The 23,059-nt window shown below is 38.9% G+C and overlaps 1 protein-coding gene across 5 annotated transcripts in view; it reads right to left on the bottom strand.

The window, feature by feature from the left end:
• Window positions 1–23,059, bottom strand: part of FRAS1 (Fraser extracellular matrix complex subunit 1) — a 404,790-nt gene that overhangs the window by 120,475 nt on the left and 261,256 nt on the right. For all 5 annotated transcript variants that reach the window (XM_032400603.1, XM_032400602.1, XM_032400606.1 and 2 more), the window contains exons 28-31: window positions 21,260–21,344; window positions 18,216–18,542; window positions 8,677–8,830; window positions 2,484–2,662 (exon numbers count right to left, since the gene is read on the bottom strand). In XM_032400603.1, the coding sequence (XP_032256494.1) occupies window positions 2,484–2,662; window positions 8,677–8,830; window positions 18,216–18,542; window positions 21,260–21,344 (745 nt within the window). The remainder of the gene's footprint in view (window positions 1–2,483; window positions 2,663–8,676; window positions 8,831–18,215; window positions 18,543–21,259; window positions 21,345–23,059) is intronic.

Raw genomic sequence — 23,059 nt, 5'->3', positions numbered from 1 at the left:
ATCTCAGAGATTTGTTTCACATTTGCAATAAAGATGCTGTCAGTGTTCAAAATGCACTTTTTGGAATGCCTTCAGAGAGAGTTCACAAATCACTGAAGAAAACTGAGCTTGTTACTTCATAATTGCTCCCTGTTTTAACCAAAAATAATTACTGCTTTTCTTACCAGACAGGACTCTGACTGACTTTTGGCTCTTTGGTAATTTTTTAAAATCAACTTCCAAAGGATGATATACTGTCACTATGGAGGATGTTCTAAAGAAAATCCCATAGATTTTGAAGAAGATTTCAGGTCAGGGTTCTAAACACATCTTGAGGAAAATGTGTGAAGACTCTCCAAAGGGAATGACTTTCTAAGTAAGAATGTTCAGCTGCATGTCTTAAACTCTAGAGAGTTTGTTTTTAAAAAAAATCAGTAACTTTTGCTTTTTTATAATTACCCATTTAGTAACCAAGTTGCAAAAGCAATCAAATATCATTTTGAGCAGGTACTGAGACTCCCTTTCCAAGGAAGTGCTCCATATTGAGAATGTTTTTCATCCTGACACCAATAAAGGCAAAGGCAGATCTGAGGATTCTAGTTGGCTGAGGTGTCTTCTTATGATTGAGGTCTTTGCCTCCATTCTGACTCATTCTTTGAGGATTGTGCAGTGCCCAGGTGCTAAAAATGAAAAAGCTAACTTGGCAAAGGGCACATGAGGCTTGCTCACTCATTGGACATTCAGTATGCTCAGTATCATCTCATTTTAATGCTTTTCAAGTTTAGTTCAATCTGCTCCCTGGAAAAGCACATCTTTTACACTATATAAGTTAGTCAGGCAAGGAAGATGTGCACACCAGTCCTCAGGAACAGAATGGATGGTTATTTAACAAGGTGAGCTATCGTTGGATTCCTGGACAAAGGAAAAGCCTCAGACTCAGAGGGTCTGCAACCCTGCTTTGGCTGATCACTCACCACGACAGCTTCTTTATATTTCTCTTACATTTTCCCAAATTCTTTTCTGTATCTGTTTCAATGCTGTTTCTCATTCAAAGTTCCTCATTCCTTTGTACTTCCATTCAATTCTTTATTTCCAAATTGCCTTTGACATAAGTTTGTCTAATTTTATTGATCTTTCCCAAGATTCGGGTTTTGTACTCATTATCAATTCTCCCATTTTATACTGAATCAATTCCTCTGCTTATCTCTAAGAATTCCTTCCTTTTGCTTTCCTTAGGTTTCCCTTGTGGTTCTGTAGCTTCATTTAGTCCATTTAGTCCACTTAGAGCTTAAGGCCATCAATTTTCTTCTGAGTATTATTTTGTCCACATCATTTAAGTTTTGAGAAGTTATTTCCTCCTCATCAACATTTCTTAATAGTTCGCTGTTTTGATTTCCTTTTAGAACGAGTAATTATTTAGGAGACTATCTAAAAATTCTAAACGGTTTGCATTTTTTGTCTAGCCTTTTATTATTAATTTCTAATTATATTTGATAAGTGCCAGAGAATGCACTCAGTATAATTTCTTGTTCTTTAATTTATTGACAGCCTCCGTATGGTCTGTTTGTCTTAGTTTGCTCAGGCTACTATAACAAAAATACATAAACTGAGTGGCTCATAAACAAAAGAAACTTATTTCTTGCAGTTCTGGAGACCAGAAGTCTGGACCAGGGTGCCAGCATGGTTTGGTTTTGATGAGGGCTCTTTTCTGGGTTGCAGACCACTGAATTCTCATTGCATCTCCACGGCAGGGAGCAGGGAAGGGGGGCGAGCTCTCTTGTGACTCCTGTAAGCGTACTAATCCCATTTATGAGAGCACAGCCCTCATGACCTCATCTAATCCTAATCACCTACCAAGGGTCTCACGTCCATATACCATTGCACAGAGAGGGGGTAGGATTTCAACATATGCATCTCAGGGGGACACAGACATTCAGTCTTTAGCACTGGTATTTGATCAATCTTTATAAATGGTAGTAACAAACCCGTACATAGTGACAGGAGGTATTCTATGTGCTCATTAAATCCTCATAGTAGCTCTATTTTACAGATGAGAAAAATGAAGCAAAGGATTTCACCAAAATAATTTTCCCAAAGTTGAACAGCTAGTGCACGGCAAAACTGAAATATGAACCCACTGGGTTTGGCTGCTAAGCCTCTGATCTTATCTTAAGATGGCAAATGTTCCAAAAACATTTGAAAAAAGAAATCTTTTTTTCCTCCATAGGGCACTTTAATATTTTGAAAACATTTTTTTTCCCAAAACACTTTGGCCATTATCTATTATAAACTCCCTGTCATGGGATGACTCTGCTTGTAGAGATATTGTAGGACTGAATCGGGAGATAAAAAAACCTCTCAATGCTATTAATTACATTTGTTCTTCCACCAAATGTGATTTCCAAGCAACACAGAAAATGACCCGAATTGTTTAAAATAATGGCGATGGTTTTCGTCAGACCATCCAGACATCAGAAAAGATGTCAATCAGCAGCGGAGGGTACCTGAAAGAGGAAGGAATCGCTCTGGGCCGGGACTCCTGAGTGCCTGTACCACACGATGCCTTCGTTGATGTCTTGCTGGGTAAAGGTGCTGGTGGGAGTCGCTGTCCTCCCATCAGGCAGGTGCTGCCCTTCCTCTGCGGGACTGTCTGCAGGCATATCAACCAGCAGGACCACCTCTCCTAAGAAAGCCACATAGTTAGTGAGGATCTCTGGGAAATGTAAAAGTAAATCAGAGCCCTCATCTCCTTGTCTACTACCTTTTTTTTTTTTTTTAACAAATTAGGTACTTCTTTATTTTTAATTTAAGGTGAAGGAAAGTATATTAACACAGAATTCAATAGGCATCATCAAATTCACCTACAGACACAGAATTCCCAGTCTCTCAGTTAAAAAACACTAAAAGTAATTCAAGGGCAATTCATGTATGAAGTTACTGACTATATCAATTAAGTCACATAAAATCGTGAATATAGCAAATATTCAAATACGGGCACTAGATGGATTCATTTCTATGTACAACTTGCTGTGTAGCAGGAAATGCTTTCTAACCTGGACATTTTTGGTGTCAACACAATGGGAAACTTGAAAAAATTCAGAAAGAGTTATTCTTGGGAGAATTCTGTACAATGAGAATAATGTTAGCTGGCCCTGGGATGCCTATGGCGGGGACTGCACGAAGCACGTTATATGATCATTCAAACCCAGCTCCACGTCAAGCTGCGTGAACTTTATGTAGGCTTTATAAGCCTCTGTTCCTATTGGTAAAATGAGAATAGTTCATGGGTACTTAAAAAGGTTGTTGGCCATCCTTATCATTATGTCATTTGATCCTTCTGAAGATGCTACTGTTATCTACATTTAAAGAAAGTTCTTTAGGCTCAGAGAAGTTCAGTAACTTCTTCAAGTTCACAGATGATATGTGAAGGAGTTGAGACTTCAGTCATGGTTATTTTGTGTTCACAGTCTCGTATCTACCCTCCTAAATAACTGATCTTGTTTTCTCCTCCATCATTCCTTAGACTTCATTAGAATTGAAGCAAGGAAACCTAAATCTAAATGACAACACTACCAATCTGTTTCTATCGCTTGTTCCTCACCTGAAGCTACTATCTCCTTAAAGTGAGATTGCAAATACAGAGGTGTTATGGAAACAATTAAAATTTCACCAGGATAATATGCCCTCAAGTGTAGACCAAACAGGAGAAGGGATGAACTGCTGAAAACAAAAGCCATGTTCTCATGAAAATGCATCTAATAATAAATCTGAGAGAAGTCTCCTCACCACTCAGATGGTAAGATGAATAGAAGGGGGCGGGGGTAGGGAGAGGGAGAGGTTCTCTAGCAGGATACCCAGATCTTAGTACACTAAGTATACTAGACACATTGGACAACTGAAAACACATTTTGATTACACTAGAGCAATTTTCTTACTTGAAGGAAATATTCCTTCTAATATTTATATGCACTAAATTCAAATTCAAAATGAGCATAATCTCACTAGAGCAATTTTCTTACTTGAAGGAAATATTCCTTCTAATATTTATATGCACTAAATTCAAATTCAAAATGAGCATCAGGATGGTGATGAAATACTGAAGAAAAAAACATCAATAGTCTCTTTATAAAGTCATGTGTAGAATCAACTCGCTCTAGTTTCTTTTTAGTGTTTCTCATTTATACCTAAGTCACAAATTCCATTAGCCGTCTCTCCCTAGTTCAACCTCTGTTCATAATAAACATGCTATTCTAGGATGTAGACTGTTTAGGAATGTGAGCACACCTGTAAAATATTCTGAAAGTAGACTTCTACAATGAAAATGTGGAGAGTAGAAAAATAGAAAATATTCAAATGCTAATTTCCTAGCTGTTCTTCTTTATAATAGAAAAACTAAGCAGAATTTTTCTAACCAGGCCTAATGAAATAAACCTGTTCTTCAGATCTTAAAAAATTGCCATGTTATGCAGATTAACAGGAACCATAGAATATTGACTAATTCCGTGAATTTCAACTCAGATAAGAATGACTGAGTACCTGTTAGGTGCTAGCTATCATGCTAGACCCTTCAGGGATGGGGATTCAAAGATAAGCAAGATGCAGTTCCTACCCCTGAGATCAGTCCCCCATAAGCAACCTGGAGCCACTGTGAGATTTCAGTAGGTGAATGGCACGAACTAACTTAGAACACAAAGCATATATGATCAGAATACAGGGATCCTATGAAAGAACTGTTAAAGAGGCTGAATTTTATTTTATAAAAATGGTAATAATAGTAATTAACATTTATGTAGACAGTTTGACCAATTGTGAGACCACTGCAAAATCCAGATGACCGATGGGATCCTGAACTAAAGCAACGGAAGTAAGATTGGAAAGAAATAAACAGACATGAGAGTCACTAAGTAAGTGGAAGCAACAGAACTCAACACTTGTGGTTGTGAAGGGTGAGAGTTGGGGAGGGATCATCCATTGACAGGAATGGGAGCAATGACACTGATGGATGAGCAGGATGGAGGGAAGTTGAGCACTGTGTCTGTTGAATATGAGGAGACAGGGAGAAGTATCAGTATTTTGTGGGGTTCACCCCAGCAAGGTGACAGCTTTTGTGTAGTACCTCACCTCTGCTCTTACTATGACAAATACAAGGAGCTGACCCTTTAGATATATGGAAATCCAGGCTTACAAAACAGTCTGGGTTTAAAAAACAAAATAATCTCTACTTTGGATTTCCTTAATACTGAACTCTACAGTTTAATCAAGAATTCTGAAGGGAAAATTTGATAGGTATTAAGAATCAGAATCTCAGTGGAATCTCGATGAATTATTTTGGGATTGAGAAAATTTGTATTAAAGCTTTCTTACCCGATGCTAAATAATTTAGAGTTGGCAATGTGTTGGATTAAATCAGATTTTCCCTCAAATGATACTTAAGTTACTTCATTAAAACCATCTTATTAAATTTACTTTCAAACTTGTGAAGTAGCTAAAGGTACAAGTATTAATCAACTTGTCTACACTTAAATTTGCGAGCAGTGATGAGTCTATAAGTGGTGGAACTTGGGTCCATTATGCATTTACTACACAAGCAATTTACATTTGGTTCAGTTCCATGGTCAGTTCTTCACAAAAAGTCTAAAGCCCAACTGGAACATTCTAAAGTGATGAGGGAGTCCACAGTAGCTGGGGTGGCAAGGGGGTAGGGGCTCCACAAATTCACACCACTGCGATAGATGGATGTAAGCAGATTGGTGTTAAGTGGGTTTCCAGTTCCCACCATCTTTTGCACTCTTGAGTGCTTCTTAAGGGTAATGTGATTTGATTATTACTAATAGGGGGCTCTGGACACACAGAAAGAGGATTATGTTCACAGGAAGAAGTTAATTAAAAGAGTTATATTAGGAAAGGGTCATAGGCAAGCCTACATGGCATTTATCAAGCTGAAATGGCTTAAAAAATTATTTAATTCAGCATTGTTCTGTTTAAGAGTTAAACAGAATATTGGAATATTGGGCTGTCTCTAGGAAATTAAATTTTTTGGCTTTTAATGATCAAGATAAAGGTAGAGAATTTAATACATCAAACGAGTCAAAGATTTTTAGAGCTGAAAAGGACTTAAACATTATCGAGCTTAAAATCAGTGGATAGAAGAATGCAAAGTTGAATAAGGTCTATGGATTAATTAATAGCATTGTGTCCATGTTAGCTTCCTGGTTTTGATAATTGTTCTATTGTTCTGTAAGATGCTACCATTGAGGGAAGCTAGATTAAGGGTATTCAAGGGCTCTTTGTACTATTTTTGCAACTTTTCAGTAAGTCTAAAATTATTTTAAAATAAAAAGTTAAAAAAATTATCTAGCCTAAACTTTCAAAGAACCTAAGGCTCAAAGAGGTCCACTTGCCTTCCTCAAAGTTACACAACTATAATAAAAGACACCCCAGCTAGACCAACTATTTTATAATTATATTAATTCTTTATTTTTTAATTTCAATTCAGCTAGCCAAGGTATAGTACATCACTAGTTTTTGATATAATGTTCAATGATTCATTAGTTGAGACTATCACCCAGTGCTCATCATATTACATGCCCTCTATAATTCCTATCACCCAGTTATCCCATCCCCCACCCACCTCCCTTTCTGCAACCCTCAGTTTGTTTCCCAGAATCCAGAGTCTCATATGGTTTGTCTCCCTCTCTGATTTCTTCCCATTCAGGTTATAGTAATTCTTGATTAGATTATGCTTTTCAATGTCTTTGTTGACATTGGAATTACTTTTATTTTTTTTTAAGTCTTTTTTTCTTGAGAGAGAGAGAGCGTGTGAGTGGGGGGTGAGGGGGGCGATGGGAGGGACAGAGGGAGAGGAAGAGAGAATCTTAAGCAGGCTCCACAGTCTTGGTGCAGAGCCTGATGTGGGGCTCCATCTCAGGACCCTGAGAACATGACCTGAGCTGAAATCAAAAGTCGGATGCTTAACCGGCTGAGCCACCCAGGCACCACATCGGAATTACTTTTAAATTGCACAAAAGTTAACTTTTTTCCCTCACTACAGAAAATACATAATGTTTAAAATCCAGTAACCCAGAGGAAAAACAGATTATTATTCCTCTGCTATTTAACATGCCAAGAAAGTTTTTACTTGTAATGAATATAATTTTCTTTTTCAGGTGATCTATTTAGTTCTTTTAAAAAATCTACCTGCCTATTCTTTTATTTTTATGATACTTGGTTATTGCCTTACAGTTTCAATTCCTTCTTTTGTGTCTTTAAATCATTTTAATATGCTTGTTTCATAGTTGTTATGGTTACTCCTTTGTTTGAAATCCTTGGAATTTTAATCATTTTGTTCATTTTTCTTATCATACTATGGATTATTTCCTTATCTGTAATTTTGAATTCTGAGCTATTCTTCAGTGGTTTAGGCTGTGAGAATCCTGTGATCCAGAGTTGAGGGTGGACATTCCACAACAGTTTCTACCAGTTTCTGCAAGGGACGCAAGAAGTATCATCAGCCTGAGATTAATATTCATATGAATGTCTCAGCTGTGGCTTTCTCAGACAATGTGCACAGTATAACTTAACCCTGGATCTGCAGGAGAAACAGGCCTGAAGTTCTGCTTTCTTGGCAGACTTTTTGGCTTCAATCTGAGCCCTGGGAAACACAGGTAGGTTTCTTTGCCATCACTCTGGGTTGGTGCCCTTCTTGTTTTCTATTCTGTCCCTCTAATTGAAAGTCTTTCCAGAGTCCCAGTTTTATATAGGATCATAACTTTCTATCTCTGCACGAGCATTACATCTCAAGACCCTGGGTTACTGGGACACATACAAGCCCTCTCAGGGAAGCTGTTCCATCAGCTCATGCCCAGACTGGCTTTAAGCTACTTCTCTATTTGCTACCCGGAGATTTCTCTCTATTCTTGGAAGGTCAGCCATGAGTGCCCTACAATTCTTATCTTTTACCCGGCACTTCCAGATGATGGTGACGAGGGAGAATTTTCAAGTTATCATACTCTACTATCTTGCTAGGAGTGGAAGTTAACAATGGAGATCTTTAAAAATGTTTTTATGTAAAACTTTTTTTTTTTAAAGTCTCAACAAGAAGTCTGGTGATGTTCTGGAGGGGGGAAAGGTGGAGTTTGAGAGTCTGAGCTTCAAAATTAAACTGAAATTATTAGCTATATATGCTAAAATGAACCATATCTCAGCAAGTTACTTTCTCTGTAAAATGAACTTATTTTAAAACTTAAATTTTGGATTTCATATATACTAACAGGTCTACATTACTTAGCACACCACCTCGTATATAATATGTGTATAGTATGACAGTTATTTTGACTATTCTGTGTTTATTTTTTTTTTTTTAAAGATTTTATTTATTTTTTTTGACAGAGAGAGACATAGCGAGAGCAGGAACACAAGCAGGGGGAGTGGGAGAGGGAGAAGCAGGCTTCCCGCCGAGCAGGGAGCCCGATGTGGGACTCGATCCCAGGACCCTGGGATCATGACCTGAGCCGAAGGCAGATGCTCAACGACTGAGCCACCCAGGCGCCCGACTATTCTGTGTTTAAATGAGATGTGTGAGGTATTAGAAAGTCAGTTGTATTGGAATCACAACCTTGTTGCATGGCATCATACCAAAGCAAGTCCAAGACTGCTGGATACAATGATGAGATCATGACAAAGGGAAAAAAAAGTTACCAAATTGTGGGTGGTCCTGGGTAATTTTGTAGATGATTTCTGAGGCACTGGCACCTGGAGCTTCAGCCTGTAGGATTCTGTTGGTAATTTGCAGCATCCCACCTTCTGGAACCCACACCATTGAATTAGCCACAAGCCGAAGACCTGCATCATTCTAGAATAAGGAAAGAGTACACTATTAAGCCCAAGCCAAAATATATATATGATTACTCCTTTGAAATCCTTGGAATTTTAATCATTTTGTTCATTTTTCTTATCATACTATGGATTGTTTCCTCATCTGTTCTGTAATTTTGAATTCTGAGCTAATCTTCAGTGGTTTAGACTGTGAGAATCCTGTGATTTGGAGTTGAGGGTGGACATACATATATGGATTATGTTCTGTTTAAGACTTAAACAGAATATATATCAGCCCTTAAAAACATAAGTTATCAGATACTATTGCTGCCAGCCATCATCTAATAAGAGATGTTCATAGCTCTGGAGTCTCTCTATGAACTATGTATGTCTATTGTATTTAGATATATGCATGTGTATGTATATATGTACATATCCTACTTTTCCCTTTACTTTATCATAAGCAAATAACTTATTTCATTCAGGAAGACAAGGCTCTCCATTTCTTTCTTTCATTTGTCCATCTCACTGTCCTTCCATCCTCCCCATCCTCCCACATTCAAGCACTATACATTAAGCACCTATTATAGGTCAGCTCTTTTGCCAGAGGCCTGAGATATATAAGAATGCCTAAACAAGATGTCAGTTTCAGAACTTACAGTCTAGTGGTCCCCCCAGAGACAAATAATCAGGATGCATCACAAATGATGCTCTGTAAGAAGCTTGAGCAGGGTGCAGTGGGAGAATAAAGGAAAAAGGAGGTTTCCTCTTTCAGGGAGGAATGCTCAGGAATGCTTTCCTATGGAAATATCATTTAACTCTTGAATGACCAAAACATGGCCCTTCTAAGAGACAAGTGGTGAAACGGATTCTGTGCAGAGGGCCCAACTGAGGCAAAGACATGAGGCAATGCACTGTGTGCTTCATAAAATACCCAGGTGTCTGGGCAAGAAGAGTTTATGGAGCCAGAAGAGGGGGTGAAAAGAAAGGGACACTCTTAAGGTTGGCGGGTAGAAGGTAAATGCTGTACTAAAAGTCTCCATTTATCTTGTAGGTCCGGTAAACTCAACATGTGTCTTCATGGAAGGAAAGGGGATGAGCAGGTCTGGGGTTTATAAAGCCTCCATCAGCAAGAGATGGAAGGGGCTAGAACCGACATGTGTCTGGGGCTGTAGAAGCCATTTTACAAATTCTTGTAATGGCTCAGGTGAGAGAAGATGAAAAAGTCATCACAGCAGGAATGGAGAGTTAGAAACAGTTTCCAGAAACACTAGAGGCCAAACTGACAGGCCTTGATGACTGATTGAAAGTGAAGCCTTAGAAACAACTGTTGGGAATAGCTGACTGGAAGAAATCACCTCTTTAGCACTCCTGAGAAGGCAACCATTTTAATTGCTAAAGCTAATGTCATTAAAAAAGTGTTGCCATTACTGATTTGCAAGGTGTGCACCTCTTCCAAAGCCTCATAACTGACACTTTCCACGGAAGGAGATTAGTGAGCCTGCCTGTCTTCAGCTTTCAGTTTGTTTTCATACTTTAAAAATGAATAAATCTGGTATCTTAAAATGGGGCATTTCAAAGGGGATGTTTTTATAAATTATCATTATTACTTTCAAATATGCCAACAAACAGAACAGAGCAAACACCACTCCCAGGAGGGCCATATTCAGAGCAGAAGGCAACAAATATGCCTTCACAGTCACTTGACACGAGAGCATTTGCCCCCGACAAGAGGTGGTCATAGCTATTCTCACCACAATTACCGGGGAGCTGAGTCAAACAGTGCCCAGGCGAACGGCAGCAAAGTCACCTTCTATGGTGATCAGTGCTCAGCGGCAAACTCCCAAGAATTTTCTCCTTTCACAACTGATATAGCATATTAGTTACAAAAACATCCAAATGTGCCAAGAATTTTCCTCCATTCCCCCCCCCAGAATTCTGGGGGGGAAATCCCTATTAACTTCAGCAAGAGTTTCATAAAACATAGTACACTTAGACCCAGTGTCTTTTTTTTTTTTTTAAAGATTTTATTTATTTATTTGACAGAGAGACACACACAGCGAGAGAGGGAACACAAGCAGGGGGAGCAGGAGAGGGAGACACAGGCTTCCCACGGAGCAGGGAGCCCGACGCGGGGCTCGATCCCAGGACCCCGGGATCATGACCTGAGCCGAAGGCAGACGCTTAATGACTGAGCCACCCAGGCACCCCGACCCAGTGTCTTAATTTCTAGAAATCTCTCTAATAGAAGCAGCCTCGTCAAGTTTGATCATGGTTACAGAAATCCGTCATACACCAACAACCACATTCTGGGACTGACGAAGCAATGTGTTTTTTCATATTCCAAGCAAGTAAGTACTGGGACCTGAATGCATGTCCCCAGATGTCTCTCTCACTACATTTCTATCTTGGCTACACTTTACCAATACAGTTCTCTAATTCCTGTGTGAGTGTAAATCTTTAGGAGACAGTACCCCTTATATGTCAGTGTTAGGACAAAGGCAACATCTGGAAGCTTATTACAAGTTCAGAATCTCAGGCCCCACCCCAGATTCTGATTTAGAATCTGTATTTTATTTTTTTTCACCAGCTTTACTGAAGTATATTTGACAAATAAAGGTTGTAGATAGTTAAGGTGCACAACGTGATGTTCTGATATACGTATACGTTGTGAAATTCAAGCTAATTAGGAAATCTATCACCTCATATAACTACACTTTTGTGTGTGCATGTGGTAAAAACACTTAAGGTCAACCCACTCAGCAAATTTCAGGTATACAATACAGTATTAAGTATAGCCACGATGCTATATGTTGTATCTTCAGAACTTATTCATCCCTGGTAACTGAACCACTATACCCTTTGGCTACCTTTGACTAACATCTCCCCATTTCTCCTACCTCAGTCCCTGGCAACCACCATTCTGCTCTGCTTTTATGAGCTGGACTGTTTTAGATTCCAAATATAAATAAGATCATGCAGAATTTGTCTTTTCGTGTCTGGCTTATTTTACTTAGCATAATGTTCTTCAAGCTCACCCATGCTGTCACAAATGGCAGGATTTCCTTTTTTAAGGCTGAATAATATTCCATTATATATGTAGAACAGATTTTCTTTAGCCATTTTTTAAAAAAGATTGATTTATTTATTTGAGAGAGCAAGCGAGTGGGGAGAGGGGCAGAGGGAGGGAGAGGGAGAGAGAGAATCCTGAAGCAGACTCCCCGCTGAGTGTGGAGCCCAGTGTGGGTCTTGATCCCAGGACTCAGAGATCATGACCTGAGCTGAAATCAAGAGTTGGTCACTCAACCGACTGAGCCACCCAGGTGCCCCTTTCTTTATCCATTTATCCATCAAGAGACAGCTAGGATGTTTCCATACCTTGGCTATTGTGAATAATGCTGCAATAAACATGTGAGTACATATATCTCTTTGAAACACAGATTTCATTTCCTTTAGATATCTACCCAGAAGTGAAATTCCTGGATCATATGATAGTTCTGTTTTTAATCTTCTGAGGAACCTCCATACTGTTTTCCATAATGGCTGCACCAATTTACAATCCCACCAAGAGTGTATACAGGTTCCCTTTTCCCAGTACCTCACCAACACTTGTTATCCTTTGTCTTTTTGATAATAGCCATTCTAACAAGTATGAGGTAATATCTCATTGTCATTTTGATTTGCATTTTCCTGATAATGAATGATGTTGAGCACCTTTTCATGTACCTATTGGCCATTGTATGTCTTCTTTTGACAAAGGTCTGTGCAGATCCTTAGGCCAAGTCTTAACTGGATGATGATGATGATGATGATGATTACTTTGCTATTGAGTTGTTTGAGTTCCTTATATATTTTAGATATTAATCCTTTATCAGATACATGGTTTCAAATATTTTCTCCCATTCGGTAGGCTGCCTTTTCATTTTGTTGACTGTTTACTTTGCTGTGCAGCTTTGTAGCTTGATGCATTTCCTCTTGTATTTAAACAGGATCCCCAGGGGATGTGGAGGCATGCTGAAGTAGGAGAAGCACAGCTCAGGATAGAAATAGTGTTGGGTAAGATGATGGACTCTGAAAAACAAACTGAGGGTTCTAGAGGGAAGGGGGGTGGGAGGAGGGGTTAGCCTGGTGATGGGTATTAAAGAGGGCACGTTCTGCATGGAGCACTGGGTGTTATGCACAAACAATGAATCATGGAACACTACATCTAAAACTAATGATGTAATGTACGCAGATTAACATAACAATAAAAAATTAAAAAAAAAAAGAAATAGTGTTGGGTCTAGAGTGGTTCTCCTGAAATCCCACAGACAGGTCTTTTAGAATATTTATATTTATAACCAGATACTATACATGCCTCTGTTTCTGAATTATTTGTTTATAATACTTAAGAAGAAACAGACAACTGTCTAAGGGAAAGAAGTATAATTCTTCCCACTCATTATGATGAAGATGGTTTTATCAGTTGCTTTCTTCTGGGAGAGAGTCCAGGGAAGGTACAAGAAGAGATGAATAGAAGGCTATACACCATCTTTTCTACAGTTAAAGTGTCCAGAAGAGCCAAACAAATTTTAACCTCATTTCCCCAATGATTTTGACATTTTGCAATTTCTTTATCTCCTTGTAGTTTTTTTTTCTTCTGCACAATGGTGCATATATCCCTGTAAGCTCAAGAAATTAGCCATAACATGAGTTGAATAATCTCCTGCCTAGTAATGTTTTATATATCCTTCAGGGTACCACATTAGAAAGCAATGAAATCCCAAAAAGGGATTATGGGGGCATAATCAAAAGAGTGCTTTAAATTAAATAGTTCTTCTAATTCATCTCATAGAACAATGGGCATACAGAAATGTTGGCAATAAAGTTTAGCCATTATATATTGTATTACAAATAAAAATATTAATGCTGTAAACCAGAAGTAGCTTCTATCATTAGAAGGAAAAATCTCACAAATAAAATGAAAACTCCCTCCCCTAAAATAAATGTTGGGGCATAAATGATCATTTCAAATGACAGTGTACCCTAACCCTGGGCCAAACTACTAAAGCTAAAAAATTTTAAAACTTCATCAAATAGAAAATGACTATAATTGGATGTAATAGCAATCCTAATATTTTATTTATTCTGTTAAAAAAAAGTCTTAATTTGCAAAGGCTCATTTATACCATAGCTTTTAAAATGCAACCTTAAAGGACACTGTGGATTTTAAGGAAGGATCATGTAGGGTGGACATAGAAGGTGAAACTTAGATTCTATTTACCAGGATAAAGGATGGAAAGACAATTGGACTGTTTTGTGTGTTTGGACAGTGTGTGTATGCTCCTCAGAAGCTCTGTTCCTTCAGGTCAAGAATACAGAACCTTCTCTCCATGTAGATTTCAACTACTTTATAAACAAACAAAATTTTGTAATCAACAAACATTTTTTGAACGTATACTCTGAGCAATACATCTTATAAGATGCCAAATTGAACAAGCTAAGTAAGTCCATAAAAGGTGAAACCCTGGGGTGTCTGGGTGGCTCGGTGGTTAGGTGTCTGCCTTTAGCTTGGGTCATGATACCAGAGTCCCGGGATCGAGTCCCATGTCCGGCTCCCTGCTCAGCAGGGAGTCTGCTTCTCCCTCTGACCCTCATCCTGCTTGTGCTCTCTCTCTCTCTCAAATAAATAGATAAAAGTCTTTAAAAAAAAAAAAAAAGGTGAAACCCTGACATGTGGTAAGGATTTATTTATGAGATAGACTCTTATTCAAAAAATTAACATTTTTGTGCCATACTTCTAATTGTCACAAGCACCCTTATTATCAAACGGTATCCCTGCCAGACCACCACTGGGAGGACAAGTTTTAAGAAAATTGAGGGAAAGCAAAATAGGGCCTTTAGTTGCACATGGGCCTTACCAAGTTCAAACAGCCAGAGAGGACTCTTAGCAACAGAATTTTCCATCCAGTTCATAGCATGATACTTGGGGGCTTTTCATATCAAAGCATTACCCAGTGGCAGAAAGTAACTACTCAAACAACAACAAACGAGGTCACAAAGATCATCAGATTTATTGCCAAAGTGGAAAAAGAGGCATGATTTCCAGAGATGCCTTAATTAATGAAAAAGAGAGGAGGGGGGTGGGGGATGGGTTAGCCTGGTGATGGGTATTAAGGAGGGCACGTATTGCGTGGAGCAGTGGGTGTTATACCCAAACAATGAATCATGGAACACTACATCAAAAACTAATGATGTACTGTATGGTGAGTAACATAACATAATAAAAAAGAAAAGAAAAGAAAAGAAAAAATTTAAAAAAAAAAAGAAAAAGAAGGTAATTTCTTGAAAGCCTGGCAGTGGAAAGAAACCCACCAATAAGCATGACTTTTCCTTGCCCACATTTTAGCCCTTATTAGACACCAAATTGCTTTAAAATCATATCTCTAGCAGGCTCGGGTTTGGTAATCTGCCCAATTAATGAAAGCCTGTTCAGCAGAGCATTCTTTATTACCTTTTAATCTTTTTGATTTCTTTTGCCTCCTCCCCCAACAGAGCATGTTTCAACATCAGTCCTGAATCTATTTTCTCTTCAGTGACTCAGCGTAAGCCTGGAGGGTAGCAAATTTCCTCAGTTCCAGGCCAAGGATGAAAGTTTGGAGGAAGTGACGCAGAACTTGAAAAATGAGAGTGGAACTGACAGCCCCTACCCTTCATCCCAGATAGGCCACCCCAACATTAGCAGAGGTGGCCTGAAGGCTTCTCATCTGACGTAAGAGATGGACTCAAAGGTAGGAACATGGGAATCAGCCTCACTCAAGCTGTTGCATCCCTCCAAGTATCTACCCATCCAGCAAAAATGTGCTAAGGTCCTACGATGTGCCTTAAGAGAGGAAGACTAAAATAGCTGCTGCTCACACAAAGTTTTCTTTTTCTACCTCTCCCTCTCCTTCCATCTGTGTCAGCGGGTTAAGTTTTCTACTGAACAACACTGGGATTAATTTGTACATCCATTCCCCAGGAGTCAGACCTAATCCCCTTTGCCACTCCATTTAAACCACCAGGTAGACATCAGCCAGTAATTGGCTTGACTCCAAATTTAATACACAGGCAGCCTCAGGGTAGGGACTTGGATGCCCATCTTCAGAAGTGGCTATCAGAATGAAATCAATCATGTCTGACTATACATGTACTGGAAGCCATTAACAGCTGAGGCAATTTTTTTCTTCTTGGGCTCCAGTAGACTTATGATTATAAATAGCTTCACCTGTAACAAGATGTGGTCAGTCCAGAGGGAAGATTCCAGGAGGCTTAGGGCCCAGCCTGCTTGGATAGGACATTGAGAAAATGACTGAATTGCTGTCTCGATTCTGTCCATTAGGGGGATCAGAATATATATGACCAATACATTGAAAAATATGGGTTAGAATGAAAAAAGCCATGTGGGTTAAGTGTGATGAGCCAGAACACACTTGAGTCAAAATCACAGCTCCAGCATGAAATACCTTTATCACAAACAAACATTTTTAAACTTCTTAAAATGCTTTTAAACTTTTTCTTCAGTTTCCTTTTTGGAAAATTAGAGGTAATAATTGTACAAACATCCTAGAATGATCATGAACATCAAATGAAATAATTTACATCAAGCATTAGTGCCCAAAAAAGATAAAAAACAAAAACAAAAACACCTCCCACCCATAGGACTTCTTTTAGAAGAAATAAGGTCATATGGCCTCTCTTCTACCCTTCTTCATTAAGATATTGTAAAGATCAGTAGAATAGATATAAAGAACAAGTACTTTGAATTCCTGAAAGGAAATATAGTACGCATTTGTAAAATATCAGTATTACAGTGTTCAAATTTATTAGTACATCCTGATGGATGCTGGTTTCGTTATCCCATTCACTGGCTTAGAAGCCGTTAGTTCACCTGACGGACATGTAAGCACAACAATATAGGAGATGGAGTGATGGCAGGAGGAAGCAGGAGGGACAGACACTGTAAATACCAACATGAATCCCAAGTTATAAGCACTACAAGGAGTCTCAAGTTCTGTGCTTATGTCTTATTTATAAATTAAACTTTCATTTTTCCTTGTTTTGTTTTGGTAGTCAAAGGAGTGAAAATCCTAGAAATACTCTTCAACCTTAGACCATAGCATACAAAATGAGAGTGCCATATACTGAACCGAGCTCCAAATGTGGAGATTGAAACCACTATACGAAAGGCAGCTGCTAGTGCTGCGCTGAAATCCTGTAACAATCTTTGGAAAGAAACCAAGCAGGAAGAAAAGAAACTTTCTGTGTCTGTCTTCATCTCTTCAGAACTAAACCTCATCTCCCAGGGCCATTGCAAGAGGGTGATAAGTAGGATTAGCTACAAAGTGGCTATCTGCCAACTATCTCATAATCAGCCTTCACTTACTCCCATCTATCTCATGCCACCATCACTGTTTTCATTAGCTGCAAATCATGAGACAACAGCCCGAGAAACTAGCCAGCAGACTATGTTACATTCAGCTGTTCACCTTCACAAGGATCCATCGCAAATTTTGAGTGATCTTCAGTGAGAAAGTGACAAGTCATTTCTAAACTGTCCTCAGCAAATCAATCTCTCTAGCTAATCGTTAATGACACTTCAGTGGCTACTGATACTTGGAATGAAAAGTTCAATAAAAATGATAAGTCTCCCAATCTATCACCATGGGAAAGAGTCATTCTTGCTATAACAGAGAAAAGAGCTTCTAGTGAAATATCATCAAGTAATAAATGGTTCTGAAAATGTTTTTCAATAGGTCTCTTGGATCTAGCATGGGTTAGCCCAGTATTTCCCAAAGCGTGATAGTCATCCCATTAATAGTATCCAAGAACATTCTATGTACAATGTGGATGAATATTTTAAAAAATGGTTATGTATTAGTATTAATTTTAATATTGTAGAAGTATAATTCTACATTAAGCCCATGATTTCATATACATCATTTATTAGGATGAAACCACAATAAAAAAGGTGATACAAAGAAAAATATTAAGTAAATAATAGAAAAGGTACTCGTGGACAAGACAAAAACATATGGAGGTGGCACAGGAATGACTCAGGCTGATGAGAGTTCCTGTGATTACTAAAAGAGAAAGTTTCCTCATCCTCCTAATCCGACTATGAGCTTCACATTGCATGAGCTGTTGCAGAAGGGCAGACAAAAACAGGGGTGCACTTGATTCTTGTGATCATGCTCAGGCAGGTGACAAAAGCATCAGTGGACAACAAGGCATTGTGTTCTATGAATCTTTGAACATCCTAAGTATCTCCGTAACAGATGCTTAATAAGTGTTTGAATAAATACCAATCCATATCTTAACTTTATGAATATTGCAAAATAATATCATCAACAAAACTTCATATCTAGCTGCAAGGAAATTGCAGCTCTAGGAATGACACCTACCTTGGGCACCATCTTCACGTGGAACAGTATACTTCGAAAGGAATGTCCATCACTGGCCTGTAAGACTGCAACATCAGATACGCTCTCTGAGCCATCATGAGCATAGTGGAGAAGGCCCCTGGAGAGCTCGTCCAGCCGGAATTGATAGATTGGGGTTGCCGGGGACTGAAGTGTTTGAAGCAATTGGCCATGAAGTGGAGGACCAAGCACTTGGACCACGACATCCTGTGGGTTGTCGTCATCTCGGATGTCGAGCAGCTGGGTAGTGATGGTTCCTCTCTCGCCTCTGCTAATACGGAGGGCCTCATTTCTCAGCACATAGGGGGCCTGAGGAGTTGAAGGGAAGGAGGAGGAGAAGTCATTTAGCAGGAAAAGAGAGGACCACCCAGTGGACTCGATACAGTTGTGCACAACCTAAGTGATAATTCTATGCTTTTGAAGGAACTCTTGATGCTCCAGCAAAGTGCCAAACTGTGGCAGAGTCAAGGTATCTGTCAGAGGTGTGGGCAGTCATAGTAATCAGAGCAAGTGAGATTACTTCACACTTCTGGTTCTGGAGGCTTCTCAAGACATGTCAAGGCCATTGGAGGCAATTGAGATGAGCTACTTATTTCCGAATCTCGGAAGTCTCTGCTATCTGGATTTACACTATATCCCCTGCATTGTAACTGAAATCAGCCCAGAGTCAGGGATCCCAACCAATTGTCTGCTTCCAAGAGAGAACAGTAAGAGGCATGGAAGTTTTGCACTTGTGTTGGGAGTTGAGCACTTCACTCCAGCTACATTGCACTTGGGGTAAGATACTTCTGATTCTGAAATCATGCAATATCTGGTCCCAGGCAATAATTTTCTTTAATCCATCTCATTCATATCTTGAAGGGCCAACTCAGGGTTTAAAGCCTGATAAGATCACGGTCTGGGTAAAACAACCACCTGGCTAATTCATGTGGTAAATTTTCAGATGTTTTTCTCAGGATTATCACGTTTCCCCTCACCAACTTGAGTAAGCAAATAAAATATTCTTTCATAAAGATAAAAGTTAATGAACCACAAAATAAAAAATTACCAAAAAAAAAAAAAAAATTGAGGCCAGAAGCCAAAGAAAACATTCTTAGTTTTTTATATTGTTTGAAGTTGAACCATCTAGGACTTTTTTCGGCACATTGCCTTCTTTAATCCAAATGGCTCTCTTCTAAAACTTTCTTTTAAAACTACCCTTCCTGGCCTCGTGGAAATTTCAGTATCTATTGGAGTAATGTCTAACTAATGTGTCATTGTAATAGTCACATAGTAGGCAGCTAGATGACAGCTGCGCCTCAGAATTCCCAAGCGAGAATACGGAAGCTGTGATTCTAGATACGTGGGGATGAAGGGCCCCTTGGATTCTGAAAGAGGAGTGGTCAGAAGGTGATGTCCATAAATGGAAAAGACCAAATTAACTCGCATGAGAAAATCTCAGGGAGGTTCAAGACCATATTGAAATATCACAGGAAGGTAAAGGAACAAAAATAAGTTCAAAGTAATTTCTAAAACTCCATTTTAAAAAAAGTCAAAATGAAACAAGTTTCTCACATAATAAATAAAATTTAAAAATGCTGCCACTATCTACTCACTTGCTTTGGGGAAGACAAGCAAACAAAACTCAGGGAACCATAGGAACTCACTGTCTCAGATGAGAAAGGCACTTACCAGTACCTACCCTGTCTCTAATTCACCTAATTAGAGTAACTATAGTAATACAAACAAAAAGAACAAAACTGAACTTCTAAGTCAGACAGTCCTCAGACCTGATGTGGCCCTCTGGCCCATACTTACAGAGATCACATGCTTTAGTTTTTCGTTGTTTTTTGTTTTTTACGTGTTTCAGTTTTAATTAAAACAAAATTCATACTCTTAGCCCAACAGTGAGGTCAAATGAACCTCAGATCAATTTCTAATCATCCCTCAACTTCAGTCACCCTTGAAGTAAGAATGCCATCAAGAAGAGCAGAGCCGGCCTGTGAACACCATTTGGGAGCCACTTCGGGGTTATGTCTGTATTATCCACAGTCCATGGTCTTTTCATGTTTGGACCAAAATTTTTAAAAAAAAAAAAATCAGTTTTAAAACAATAATCTCATGTCCTTCCTTGAATCATGACTAACACTCCACTGAGGTCCGGATATTTAGGTAGTCTTGGTTCCCCAGGCTGATATCCCACTGTCTTGTTGTTCACAACTTAAGACTCTATCTTCTTATTCTCTTTGCACATTTCAGCTGTTCAATCCCTCAAGCTCAGTTACTCAGACCATCTACAGCTATATGTATTCTGGACACATAAGTACATCTTGACAGAGATGAGTGATGGGAACAGAAGAGCCATCACACTGAGTTTTATAGCATCTACCATGATTTCCTCAGACTTCTGTTTGGCTGATGACCACACTGGCACCTTATTTAAGTAGATCCTTAATGAGATGCTCTACCTATGGCAAACTGATGAAAATGTAGCCCAGCTACATGACAGATAGGCAAAAGTAGTTGAATATAATTTCATATCCCTGAGAGAGAAATATTTAGGCAAAACAAACTCCTTTACCTAAGATAAGGAAAATCTTAACAACTGGAACAGTTTCAAATTATTCTGAAGGGCTGGTATCAGATTCAGTATAGTAAAGTAAGGCACCATAAATTGGTGGGCAAGAGCACAGACTCTGTAGCCAGATTTTCTGGGCACAAATCTCGGCTCTTCATTTATTAGCTATCTCATCATAGACAAGTTACTTAACCTCCCTGTGACTTTAGTTTCCTCATCTGTAAGTTGGGGAAAACAACAGCTCATACGGCTGTCATGAGGATTAAATGAAAAATACAAAGAAGAAAACTATAGACATATTAGCAATTAGTTGTTGTTGCTGTTGTTCGGATCCACAAGTTCTAAAAATTATTCCAGTGGTATTTCATGGAGAATCTGAGACTAGCTTAATTTAGGTCATTTTTGCTATAACTAGTAGAAACCTTGACTCACGCATGTGAAATTATTAATTGTGTAGCATTGTTATTACCTGTGTTGAAAATGCTTGTATGTTGATCAGCTGTGGCTCAGAGAAGAACTGCTGGTCACTAACTTTCAGGGAAAAGTAACCTTTCCTAAAAGAAGTCCCCAAGAAAGGAATGAGAAAATGCAGTCATTAGTCTCTAGAAAAACAAAGATTAAAAATATCTTCAGCTTATGTGCATGGAAGAAATTAGATCAAACCACTACAGTGATATAATATTCATACTATAAATGAAAATAACCAGATGAAGATGAACACAGTGACATACAGGTAAAACTACGGTGTATTCTCCGATCTCAAAATAATGTAACAATTACATAAACTTTTTGGTTTTGATTTTTCCAAAAGGACTATATAAATGGTTGAAAAACCAGTTTTTGGCCAAGACAGGTTAGTAATATAGTGAAGGCTAATAGTTAAATTGGAGAATGGAAAGGAACCTATCAGAGTAAGAGTAAAAAACAGATCAGGGGTTGCCAGAAACTGGAGGGAAGGGAGTCCCAGTAAAAAGGAGAGCTTGGGGGTTTGATGAAACTGTTTCAAACCTTGCTTGCAGTTGTGGTTTCAAACTGCCAGAATGTCCACATTTGTGAGCACTCACAGACCAGTACACTTCAAGATGGGGGATTTTATTGAACCCAAAATAGACCTCCATAAACCTGATTTAAAAAAAAAAAATCTTGTCTCCCCTCCCATTTCATCCTCCCCTTGATTTTCTGTCCCATTTAGGTCCTTGTCCCTCTTCACTCCCATCTCCAGACATCCAGGGAAAGCAATTGAGGGAAGCAACAGAAAGAAATAAGAAGGGGTGGTTACTCCTAACCTATGGGGGGACAATGACATTTTGGTGGCACTGAGGTTCTGATAACTGCTTAGCATTCCGCTTGCCACCATGGGCCGTATTTGCAGGTTGTCTTGTACTCCCCAGAAGCACTCTGACCCCAAAGGAATCCAGTGCTGAAGAATCACGGTCAAATTTTCATGAGGAAAAACAAAACCACAAACCCATATGGCAAGCTGCCCCTTTTGTTTTTGTATCATTTGGCAACTTATAGAATGTTCTTTTTTCACAAATCACTACCAATCTTATTTTCCTGTTCTTTCTTTTGTTTGAATTTTTAGATAAAGAAGATCCGATGCTAAAATGGGTACCCCAAAGTAAAAGGAGTGCTGAAAGAATTCCCTGCAAAATTGTCACCACTCTTTGTCCTGTTTGGGCGTACAGAGCTGACTCTGGAAGAAAACAGGTGATGAGAGATTGAAGAAGTGAAACAGACAAGAGGAGTAACTTTGGTTGTCTAGGGGGCTTTATGAACTTTACCCACTTTTCACAAGATTCCAAGGCAAAGGACTACACGAACGGAGCCGTGTGTGTGTGTGTGTGTGTGTGTAATGCAAACAATTAAGAACTACACTTGAAGCAAAATGAATGCAGGACTTTGGAGCATAAATCTGAAAAGTGATTCTATGGCATCAGACGCCTGAGTTTTAAGTTCCATCTGTAGCAATACGTCTCTGTGCAAGGATCTTTTGCCCCTTGAGGATGGAAGCACACCCATTATTCCTAGTATTATTCAGGAGGCAGAAATCATAGTGGCTAAAGGCATGGGCTGTGGAGTCAGAGAGCCAGGGATTGGAGACTTGGCTTTGCTTATACTCTCAAGGCCTCAGTTTTCCTATCTGTAGACTGGGAACATAAATATACAGCGTTCACATGAAGTGTTTGCTACAATGCCTGGGTCATAGTCAGCGCTCAGTAAGTATCAGTTGTTCTTATTCCTATAAGATGGTCTTTTGAGGTTCTGG

This window comes from Phoca vitulina, unplaced genomic scaffold (genome assembly GCF_004348235.1).
Source record: "Phoca vitulina isolate PV1807 unplaced genomic scaffold, GSC_HSeal_1.0 scaffold3, whole genome shotgun sequence".
In the NCBI taxonomy this organism is placed as follows: Eukaryota; Metazoa; Chordata; class Mammalia; order Carnivora; family Phocidae; genus Phoca; species Phoca vitulina.
Note: the sequence above shows the minus strand (reverse complement) of the source record. Positions and strands in the feature narration are given on the sequence as shown.